This window comes from Peromyscus maniculatus, chromosome 12, assembly GCF_049852395.1.
Source record: "Peromyscus maniculatus bairdii isolate BWxNUB_F1_BW_parent chromosome 12, HU_Pman_BW_mat_3.1, whole genome shotgun sequence".
NCBI classification, from domain to species: domain Eukaryota; kingdom Metazoa; phylum Chordata; class Mammalia; order Rodentia; family Cricetidae; genus Peromyscus; species Peromyscus maniculatus.
The window spans coordinates 39,487,029-39,499,291 of record NC_134863.1 but is presented as its reverse complement, the minus strand read 5'-3'; the positions used below and the strand labels follow the sequence as shown (position 1 = coordinate 39,499,291).

Here is a 12,263-nt window from a genome sequence, read left to right as displayed (position 1 = left end):
AGCAGCTCCTGTTTTTCTGTGTGCTTCATTTCACGCTGGTAGCAACAACAATACATCACCACTAGAATAGCAATAGAAGGTTCTAGTCCCGTGAATTTTGACACACAGAGAATTTTGTGAAATGAAGCCACAGAAGAGAATATGATCCACAGAAACAGTATTTTGTGATCCATAAAGAACAGAATATATTCACAGAAACAGTATCTTGTGATTTGTGTATAGAAGCCTGTGTACAGTTAATGGTCAAAACCATGAACACTTTCTCTGGTTTCCTGTGTTATAGCCTGTTCTCTTTAAGCGGAGAACCTGGGGCTGGATTGATAGCAGCTGGGGAGAAAGCAGAACCAAGTCATCACTAAGTGGTTTGTGCTTTTATTCTTCTACAAGTGCTCTTCACTTGAACCTTCTCTCAAAACAAAACACTCTCAAGCGCTCAGAGCAAACAGCTGTGATCTGATCCCATAGTTGATGAGAGAAGCTGCTACCCTGCTATGGGCCTTCCCTCTGCTCATGAGCAGAGTCTCTGAGTTTATTCTGCTTGCAGATCTCTGTCTCAAATACAAAGGTTTTCTGTGATCTAAAAATACCATAGTATCTATGCATCCAAACCAATACAGAATTATAAAGTTAGAGATATGGGAATTTTATGATTCAAAGTTTTAACTGTCTTTCTTTCCATTATGAATATCCTCTAACTTCTACACTATAACAAGCCAGAAATATTATATTAAAATAATGTTCCTTCTGCTTTATGTTGCAGAATTATGATCTCATCCTTCATATTTAAGTTCCTATAAATTTTGATGGCCCAGAGCCCATCAGATCTGTACTTTCCAAACCAAAATATGCCAGGGGTTTATTTCCAGATGCTGACCTCACATGCTCTGGATTGGATTTAGAAATCTGCTAACAAGGCTGGGCCATGGTGGCACACACCTTTAATCACAGCACTCAGGAGGCAGAGCCAGGAGGACCTCTGTGAGTTCAAGGCTAGCCTTGTCTACAGAGCAAGATTCAGGACAGGCACCAAAACTACACAGAGAAACCTTGTCTCGAAAAATAAAAAAGAAATCTGCTAACAAGCAAATACAAGATTCTGATGCTAGTTTCCCATGGACCATGATTTGAGAAACACCACTCTAGGCTGTTTTCCCATGTTGTTTTTTTTTAGAGAGGGTAGAAAGATTATTAGGTACCTTTTGGTATAATAAATATATCTTCCTCTCTGAGGTCAAATTGATGCATTGTACATTTTGGCTGGGTAACTAGCCACTCTAAGTAGGTATATATAGGGATGTATTTGAGAGAATAAAGATACAAAATAGGATGGTTCACTAGCATGAAGAATGTAGTGAGTACAAGTCTGTTGACTTTTAGACACTGCACAAAAAGTTCTAGATCCTTCGAATGGCATTGAACAATCTTGAGGATTTGAAACAGTCCTGTCTAAGAGAGATGCTTCTGATTAGTGGGACACAAATCAGAATCTAAGCCATTTTGTTCAAAATTAGAGTGAGGCACTTTAAATATTTCTGGATAAAGCATATTATTCATAGAATTAATTACAAAACTGTAATCATCGATGGACTTTGCAAGCAGATGGACTTTATGCTAGGGTGTACCACGTGCAGCCACACCCATGTAGTAGATAACACAGACAACCCTTTAACTCCATTGGATCTCCAGATCATTTTAAACAGTAGTTCAGATGAGACTTCCACATGCTGTTGTGGTACAGAAAATCCCTATGACACAGTCTCCGTCTTGAGCTTCTTATCATCTATCAGTAATATTGTGGACAAAAGACTTTTCTGTCTGATCAGCCAGTAACAGTTTGTGCTTTCATAACTTCTTTGCACGTCCATCTAAAAGACTACTTAAATAATTCTTGAGGCTGTATATTCTTAGCTAAATATTGTTTGGGTCACACATTTTATTTATACCAGCACTTTTCATTTTTTCCACGGAAACCTCCATCACCTCTACTCCCAAGAAGCAATGGATGAGGACTGCTATGAGCAAATGAAAGCTCGACCACAAAGGTCTGCAAGTGATATGCAAGAAGCCCCCACATCTGGACAGGTGACGTTTTCTGTATAAGTTAAGTCTAGTCTAGTTCAAAGCACCTGGACATGTTTCAAGAGCACATAGGGTGTTTTCTGATACACATTTGAAGCAGCCTGTTAAAAATTTTGCAGCATGAATCACATGTCAAGTTCTGAGACTTGAGCTCTACAGGGAAATACAGAAGCAAGAGCAAACTCAAACAACACCAGAAGACTCAAAATTAGGTGTAGTTCAAAGAACAATAGGCCCTGTCTTTGTGTATATATATATATATATATATATATATATATATATATATATATATATAAATGAATTTGCATAATGCCCTGAAAGCATCCAAACGTTCAAGTATTATTCTTTCTTCTCCAAAATCTTTTCTCTTATATCCCCTCACTACTGCCTAGACTAGTCATGGACAATTGTGACAGCAATTGTGACAGCCTTGCTTCATGTGCCCCATTTGCAGTCTCTGCTTAGAGTCCCATGAAGGAGGCAGCATTAAAATTCCTATTTTTTAAAACTTGCAAAGAAAGAAAAGCTTGTCCTGGAGCACCCAGATACTGTGTGAGGAAACAGAATCCAAAGGCAGATTCATCTTACATACAATATTCTTGTTCTAAAATAGGTCACAGTTTGGAAATTTCCCATTGTGGTAGAATTTTTCTCCTTTTCACTACAAGAATTTTGTAAGAAATCAGACTTCTTAACAATTCTATTAAGAAATTGGGGCCGGGCGGTGGTGGCGCACGCCTTTAATCCCAGCATTCGGGAGGCAGAGCCAGGCGGATCTCTGTGAGTTCAAGGCCAGCCTGGGCTACCAAGTGAGTTCCAGGAAAGGCGCAAAGCTACACAGAGAAACCCTGTCTCGAAAAACCAAAAAAAAAAAAAAGAAAAAAGAAATTGGGATGTAGTGATATTTGAGAAAAAAGCCACCACATATGAAATCTGACATTTGGTTAATTATAAAATATGCTTTTAGGGGCTGGAGAGATGGCTCAGTGCAAGAGCGCTTGTTTTAGAACCCACACTGAACAGCCCACAATCACTGCTAACTCAAGCTCCAGGGGATCTGACATCCTCTCTGCCCTCTACAGGCATGTGCATGCACACACATACACAGGTGGGGGGGATATGTACATATATACACACATATACACATAAACACAAATCTTTAAAGTGCACTTTTTTTTAAAGTAGGAAAAGCTATATGGCATGATATCTCCTGTTAAACTCATGATAATAAAATGAAAGCTCTTGAAGGAGATTAAGGTGTAAATACACCATCTAGAAATGTAGATGTAACTATACCAAAAGTTATGAATATAAATTATGAATAAACACATGGGAATTGCATGGAGTCATTTTCTTTGAGCTGCAGCTGGCTTTTCCTCAAGTGGAAATGATGCAAAACCATGTAACACCGTTGAGCCTGCTCTTTTATGAATTGTGTAGTTAAAGACACGATTCAGAAAACTAGTCTCTATTCCATTACATTCTTATACATCCAGTTTCACACATTAGAAGTCCTCTTCTCCTAATTGCTCCATTTCACCTCATCAGCATAGTCATGACCATTTGCTACTCTGATATTCATGCACTGATTGGTCACAAAAGCACAGGGAATCTACAATAACATGTGTAGGTTGAAGGAAGAAAGCGTTTTCTGAGAAACACGGGTCATTTCTTTGTCCTTTGCCTTTGTGTGTGGTTCAGAGACTGTAATTTGAGTATCTTGATCTCATTGAAAAATTAAGTCCTAAGAGTTCATCAGAAAACCTAGGAATTAGATTATTCCCCAATTGCTCCCATAGCCTATAAACTTTAAGGATATACACATGTGATATTCCTTTTATTTGTTTGTTGGCCTTGGGCCGATGTCCCACCTCCTTACTCTGTCAAAAGCATCCTCTCCCTTCTCAGACCAATACTAATTATGCTCCGCATTATTCCTCCTGAGTTTCAGGATCTGACAACTTTAATTAATTTTTCTCTTCTTCCTGGAAATGATCATTATCATTTGCCTAGCATGTGTGAAAATGATCTCAATATTAAAACCCAACCAACAGAACAACAGAAACTTCCTTTGCTCTTTTTTTCCCTCTAATTTTGGGACTAAGTGAAATTAAATAGGTTCTTTCCATCCCCTGTGGCTTCTATTTCTTGCTAGGGACTCACATTTCTTTACCCTTTCCTCTATGAACCCCCAATGCCCTCAACTAAGCCAGCACAGTGGAAGTCTGAAGTAAATATTGAATGTACAGCCATGATCCTTTCTTGGGACTCAGATATTTCTTTTTACCCTGACACTGCCTGATAAAACACAATAGTATTGCCACATATCATTTGGAGTGATTTCCTATAATTGCAGGAACCAAATTCCAACCACGCTGGTATTGAAGAGAGATGTCATGCCTCATATGACAGACAGAGCTAAGAATGTATTTTGCCTTTGAGACGATTGAGTAGCGACACACTCCTCATTCTCCTCATTCTCCTTCTTTCTGTTCTGTTATCAGCAGACCCCTCAAGTGAGGTTGGACAAGCCACTAAAGGCTTATGCATTTTTTTTTTTGATTCAAGGGAAAAGATGCCTTTTCCATTCTTGATAGTAAATATCAATTTTCAAATGCCATCAAATGTGCCCATTCCTGGTGTCATGATATTACATATGCTGGCGGGTAGAGCCAAGGTGCCCCACGGCAGGTGAGAGACAGAGATGCCAGGCAGACAGCGCTTACTGAAGAGTTTTATTTGGTGGGGGGAAGAAAGAGGGGAGATAAGGAGGGAGGAAGAGAGGTGGGGGGTGAGGGGTTCAAGAGGTGAGGGGTGAAGCCGGGCGGTGGTGGCGCACACCTTTAATCCCAGCACTCGGGAGGCAGAGGCAGGCAGATCTCTGTGAGTTCGAGGCCAGCCTGGGCTACCAAGTGAGTTCCAGGAAAGGCGCAAAGCTATGCAGAGAAACCCTGTCTTGAAAAACAAAAAACAAACAAAACAAACAACAACAACAACAAAAAAGAGGTGGGGGGTGAGGGGTTCGAGAGGTATGCATCTCGTGAGAGGAAATCAGAAGGAGAAGAGAGAGAAATGGGTGGAGAATTCTTAAGGAGAAGCTCTAAGAATAGGCTTCTACAGCAAGGCATTGGGTGGCATCAAAGGGCAGGATCAGAATATTAACACCTGGGCCATTCATTCTCTTGGGGCCTGTTGCCAGGGTGATGGGAGGCAATGGGAGCTTGCTATAGCATAGGTCAGTTGCTTGGTCTTGCTGGCCTTGGGTACAGGACTCCAAGTCTCTAGAACAGGATAGGGCAGAATTTACTGAAGAAGACAGGAGAGTTCAACAAAGTCCCCAAAGACCAACAAATCACCATTTCTTTATGGTTCTAAGTGAACTTTAATAACTTTTCACTAGTTGGCCTGGGGAAAGTTGAGGCAGACGACAGTACTAAAAGTGTGCAGCAGTGAATTGACAAGTTTTCTGGGGTACAGAGCAGAGTGGGGAGTACTGAGCATCAAAATAGAAAACCTTAAAGGTCAGGACCTGAAATCCCAACTTTAGTCCACAGGCTGTGATTCTTTCAGAAGGACAGATAGTAAAAGACAAGGGTTGTACCTTACAGCGATAATTTGAAAACAGTACAGTGGGATGAATGGTGGAGGGGAAGATGAACGTGTGGATAGCAGTTAGACAGCTCTTGCACTTTTGTGGAAATGATAAGGAATAGCAAGTCTGATAAAGAAACTAAAGAGCATGTAAATGGAGCCATCTCTTCTGCCTGACATAAAAACACAAGACGTTTCCCTTATACCAATAGGGAAATACTTGCTTAGGTGCGGGGAGTTTTTTCATCCAAATGTTACTTCCTCAGCCTCTAGCCCCCATGATTTTGGCCTGGTCTTAGAGGTAAATCCTGAACATAGATAGCTACACTATCTCCAATGAAAACCCTCCAATTTTAGTTGGAAGCTTGTAATAATCATAATATCATCTGCTTTTAAATAATTACAGCTTCAGTATCAACGTTCTCTATTTACCAGAACGTTCTCTATTTACCAATCATATCTACACTATGAGATCAGTATTACTGCTTCCATTTTAAAAGCAAGAATACTGAGACTCAGTATGATTTTCAAGAAGCCACCCAAGCTCAAGCTGCCCAAGTTGTACATAACACAACTGAGATTTAATGATGCTGGGATTTTCCAACAACGCATTCAAGGTCTGGGCTTCAACCTGTTGTGTGCCCCAGGTTACCTTAGCCTTCTGTCCTCACCCTGACATTGACCCAGCTCTAGGACAGAGGGGAAGGGTAACAAAGTCCATTTTGTCTTAGGTGTCAGTTGTGCGAAGAGATCTGTTTGCTTTATTCTAACGAATCTTTAAAACTGTAAAGCAAGAGGCAGAGGAAGGATTTGTGGGTCAGATTAAATCACCATTTATTGAGAATATGCAAAGCACACCTTATACTTGTTAGATTCCTCTCTATTGTGTGTTTTCCCTCCTAAACAAATGAAGGTACAGTTACTTGGTAGAAGTGACATAAGACAGTAACTGCTTGAGGTGAAGGTAAAGATATAAGCAGGTGAGAAACTGTCTAATGTGTTCACATAAATTTTGAGTATGAGGGAAAAAATCCATGAAGCTTCATCTAAATACTTTTTCAACTCAAAAGTCTTGAATTAACTACTGATTTGTTGTTGTCTTTAACTGTTAACTTTGGCAAAATAAGGTAACTAAAGCCAGAATTTTTTTTTTCATAGGCCATGGAAATTTATAGAAGTCTTGGAATTTAAAGACTAGACCAACAATGAAAAACTAACATACCTTTTCTTTTCAGGGACGTGCCGAAGATCAGATGTGCTATGCCACACTGGATCACAGCTTCAAGGGGAAACGCAGAAGGCCCAGGAAACAGAACACTAATTTGTTAGACAGGGAAAAGGATGCACAAGTGTGTGCAATGGATGCCAACATTTCTCAGATCAATTTGGTAGAAAGTTCCCCACCAGATAACCAGGCAGTAGAGGAAAGTGTTCATGATGATCCTGCAAGACTGTTTGGATTAATCCGTGCCAAGAGAGAGCCTGCAATCTAGCTGGATGATGATCCAGCTCACTGATAAGCATCCTATCAGAGATGGTTAAGAAAACAAGAGGGCTGGCAGGACAGTCTGCTCATTTGTCGATGGGATGGTAGCTTCCTTTTTCTTCAGAGATTGTGTCTCCACACACTAAATCTAGTGCCATTAAATTTAATTACCTGAATTCAGTTAAAAAATATCCAAGTAGGAAAAGTAAAATAATAAAATCCAGTTTGCAAATTAAGTTACTTGATTACAAAGCCAAAATGTATAGCAATACCTAGGAAAATTTTCAAAAAATTTAAAAGTACATATGTGCTCTAGGATATGTCACTTGAAAGATAAAAGCCAATGTCTTAAAATATTAATCAATTGAACATTTCCTCTTTCATCAATGTGAATAAATAATTAGAAATTTCATATTGAAAGTACATTGCCAAGAAAAGTAGAATAATCTTGAGGAGTATTTTTCCAAAATATAAATAGCATAATTAGTTTAAAAATTGTTATAAGAGTTCCATGTTCCTTACAACAATAAAAAAAAAGAACTTAGAAATTCTACTGCCAGAGATAATCAGTATGAATCTTTCTGTGTTTGTGAATATTTTATGGACATAACCATGTATATGTATCAGTTGTTCCCTTTCTCTGTTTTAACTTAAAAGTAGAGGATTATGAGTGTTATTTAAATTTTCTTCATGGATCAAGGTACTCTGGCTTTACTTCTACTATATTTAACTATATCAAATATACTACATTTTGTCTGTGTTACTGCTGGAAGCAAACGCAGGATCTTTCACACAAAAGTCAAGTGCTTCATCGCTGAGCTCCATCCCAAGTTCTGTCTCATAATTGTAAAGTCTGCGTTGTATCTCATTTATGACTCAATCAGAATTCATTCCATTAATATTGAAGATTACTTAAATTAATTCAAGTTTCTATTTATCTGTTCACAAATAATATTCTAATGAGAATGTTCCAAGACATGTCTGGATACTTATCTAGTTTCTTTTTTGTGTTAAGTCCCCTAAAGGAAATGGAATATATTTAAAGATATGTGTTCTTATCATTCATCTCCATAGGGCAGATCTCTAGAAGGTCAGAAATTGGATCAAAAATATGCACACAGTTTAAATTCTAAAGGATTAGCCCACATTGTCTCCCAAACAGTTAACTCAATAATCTTCAGCATGGGGCAGAGGTGCTTAGCTGTGATCCCAGCATGCAGGAAGCTGAGGCAGGAAGAGCCCATTAGTTCCAGGTCATCTGGTCCTGAATAGTGAATTTCTGGTCAGCTTGGGTTAAGAGTGAAACCATGTTTCAAAAAAAAAAAAAAAAAACTATCAAAACCAAAATAGCTTCTATTGTCTTCCACTGAGAAAAGAAGCTTGTTGGTAGTTTATAATTAACATATTTAACTTGTTATAATATGTATTTTAAAAGGCTACTTTGGCAGAGAAGCTTGGGTACAACATACCCTTTTTTTCTTTTCTGGCTATGTGCTGTGGATTTTACATACATCACATTTTTATACTGTTTTTGAATTTTATTAAGTTTAAATGTAGTTATATAATTTGCCATTTCCCCTTTCTTCTTCCAAAACTTCCCCATGTATCCTTTCTCGCTTTCTCAGTGACCTCTTTTTCTTTAATTGTTGTTACATATATGTATGTATATAATTGGAAAGCTCTACCTGTAGAAGACCATTTCTCCTACTCTGAACATTCTCCAGTTGCCCATAATTCTTTGTCTAGAGTTGAGAAACTGCAAGCTTTCGACCCTCTCCATGTTGGCACATCCATTGGCATCAACATTGTTCAGATCTTGTCAAGTCACTCATATTGATGACACTTCATGGGTGTAGGCTTTCTGATATCATACATTTTTATTTAAATTACCATTTAAAAATATTAGAATAATAAAAGGTACCTTCATAATTTTCCATAATGTAATTGGAGTGTAATTTCCTTTAAAGGACTTAACCTAAAGAAGAAATTTTCCATAAAATTGGAATCTCAGTTTGCATGCATGCAGGATTCTGTCTGGTACCCTATACTTTAGCTTAAGGGATTTCTTTAACTATTTTTGCAGTCCAGATCAATGAGTAATAAAACTCCCTTTGTTAGAATTCCTAGCCACTCTCCCACGACCACGCAAGTGCTGGCAAGATGCTTAGTCATCCTCCAGCCTTACCTCCTGCATAATCCATGAGCTGCGTGATCACGTAATCTATGCACATGAATGGCGTAGCTATGTAAGCCTATATGCACATGTGCAGGGGAACATATGTGTGGGTCCCACTCACCCCTCCACCCTTTCTTCCTGCATGACCTTTCCATAGGCCTAAGCACCCCTTCCGTTCCCTTCCCTTAATAAACTCTTATAGTGGGTTTTGTTGTACCTCATGGCTTTTCTCACACAGTAAACAACACCACTTAATAAATAACACCCTTGTCATGCTGTGCATCTGAAAAAGCCATTGTTTAAATTTTTAGAGACATTGTCATGGGGTGAAAAATTCCCAAGGTTGAGCTAACTATGCTTCTCTGAACAATCTGTACTGTTCCATTTTTTGAACAAGTAGATGCCATCCAAAGCCTTCCTGGTACCCTTTGGTTTGAACTGTGTGGCTTGCTGAATCAAAGCTGCTGGATTTGAAACAAGTTGAATATCATTTTCCTCAAAGATTAAGTCATCCTTCTAGATTTGAGAAGCAGAACAAGCAGGCCCTGTCTCCATCTGAACACTGTGGATGTATTTTTCACCCTATCAGTTTTGAATTTCAACCAGAGGCTCATTCTCCTGAATAACAGCATTGATGGGGAAGTGTGTACTCACAGATCTCATCTTGTAGTGGAAGCCTGTTGTAAAGCTCTGAATCATGCTGTGAACATGTCTACAGGTAGTCTGAGCAGTGGCCAGTTCCGCTCTGGTTGCCTACCATTTGTCAACCTGGGGCCTCTTTTTCTTTTCAAGGAGACTTAGCCCTACACTGATGTGATTAGAGACTTACCTGTGTGCCCCCTCAGAGTGGTGTCAACATTTTCTGGAACATTGACAGTTTGTTAAGAATGGTCTTCATGGGCTGGAGAGATGGCTCAGAGGTTAAGAGCATTGACTGCTCTTCCAGAGATCCCGAGTTCAATTTCCAGCAACCACATGGTGGCTCACAACCATTTATAATGAGATCTGGTGCCCTCTTCTGGTGTGCAGACATATATACAAACAGAACACTGTATACATAATAAATAAATAAATCTTAAAAAAAAGAGAGAGAGAATGGTCTTTATTCTCATAGTAGATGTGGCAAAAAAAGAGCTTTCTGATTCTTTAAATGATAGTATTTTTATTGGGTAAAAGATACTGTGAACTGTACTTTATCTAATGATGGCTGTTTTAGCACTAGTTTGAACATTTCTTATAAAGTCAAGTTATTTGAAGTTATTTGGACATATTTTGATCCTTTATTTTTCTATTAATTTTTTGGGGGGGTTTCTATTAGTTTTTTAGTTACCATATAAAGTAATGAGTTTTATTTGAGTGTATGTGTGTGTGTGTGATTGTGCTTTGCTCTAATTTATTCCCTTCCCCTACTACCCTACTCTACATCACCCATCCACTGTGCTTTCATTCTCTTCCTTCCCCCAGGTAGTTCCCTTTTCTGTTTACATATCACATGTATGCCATTACCATCTTTCCCCCTGACTTCCTCAGGAATTCTTCCTTCTCTCTCATGATTCCCTTCATTGACCTTCATGCACACACACACACACACACACACACACACACACACACACACACAGAGAGAGAGAGAGAGAGAGAGAGAGAGAGAGACAGATCAGAGACAGAGACAGAGACAGAGAGAGAGAGAAGAGAGAGAGATGCATACATAATTATAAATCTAGATTCTGCATAATAGAAAAAGCATGCAGCATTTTTCTGAGTCTGGCTTATCTTGCAAGAATATAATGATGCTTGCAAAGGTCATGATTTCATTTTCCTTTCTGAAATAAAACTCCATTTGTATATGTACCACATTTTTGCTGTCCATTCATCTGTGGATGCGCAAGTAGGCTGGTTCCATTTCCTGTCTACTGTGAATGATCCAGCATTAAGCATGGATGCACAAGTATCTCTATGGTATGATGATGTAGCATCCTTTGGGAATATCTTCTAGAGAGAAATAGCTGTCTCATATGCTAGTTCCAATTTTAATTTTTGTATAACAGCTATACTGATTTCCTTAATGGCTACACAAGTTTACAGGCCTATCAGAGTGAGGATCGTCTCTAAGTATTTGATATCTTTTGTTTCCTTGATGATAGCCATTGCAATCAGAGTGAAATGGATTCACAGTTTGTATTCTCATTTTCCTCACAGGTAAGGTGAATATTTATTGGCCATTTGTATTTCTTTTGAGGACTGTCTATTCAGTTCACTACTCCATTTGTTAACTAGATGATTTCACTTTTCTTATTTAACTTGTTTGTAGTTCTTTGTATATCCTGTATATTAATTTCTTCTCTGATATATAGTTGGCAAAGGCCATTTCTTACTCTCTTCACATAGATTATTTCCTTTACCATGCAGAAACTTTTTAGAAATACTTTTATTTATTTAAATTTTTTTTCATTTTACATACCAACCACAGTTCCCCCTCCTATCCTTCCTCCCACTCACCCTCCCTCATCAACCCCCCATCCACACTCCTCCAAAAGGGTAAGGGCTCCCATAGGAAGTAAACAAAGCCTGGTACATTCAGTTGAGGCAGGACCAAGCCCCTCTCCGCTGCATCAAGGCTGAACAAGGCGTCCCACCATAGGGAATGGGCTCCAAAAAGCCAGCTCATGCACCAGGGATAGATCCTGACTCCCACCCATGCAGAGACTTTTAACATCATCCCCTCGTATCACTTAATTCTTATTCCCTGGGCTATTGAATCCATTTCCAGAGTGCTCTTGCCTATGCCTGTATCTGCAGGTGTTTTGTTTATTTTGTAGTTTCAGGTCTAAAATTAAGTTCTTTGATCCACTTTGAGTTTTTTGTCATGTTGTGTGAGAGATAGAGATCTATGTGTGTAAATTCAGTTTTCCCAGTTAAAGAGACTTTCTTTCT

At 38.8% G+C, this 12,263-nt stretch overlaps 1 protein-coding gene and 1 pseudogene across 2 annotated transcripts in view; one reads left to right on the top strand and one right to left on the bottom strand.

Moving 5' to 3' along the window:
* The window catches only part of Trat1 (T cell receptor associated transmembrane adaptor 1), a 37,902-nt gene extending 30,644 nt beyond the window's left edge, over window positions 1–7,258 (top strand). The window contains exons 5-6 of one of the 2 annotated variants that reach the window (XM_076548928.1): window positions 1,997–2,082; window positions 6,906–7,258. In XM_076548928.1, the coding sequence (XP_076405043.1) occupies window positions 1,997–2,082; window positions 6,906–7,163 (344 nt within the window). In that variant the 3' untranslated portion in view covers window positions 7,164–7,258. Of the gene's footprint in view, window positions 1–1,993; window positions 2,083–6,905 lie in introns of both variants that reach the window. The other variant, XM_076548927.1, reaches the window with a different exon arrangement.
* A 2,422-nt stretch (window positions 7,259–9,680) lies between these two features.
* On the bottom strand, window positions 9,681–10,230 carry LOC102907107 (large ribosomal subunit protein uL6 pseudogene; annotated as a pseudogene).
* Window positions 10,231–12,263: the final 2,033 nt, after the last annotated feature.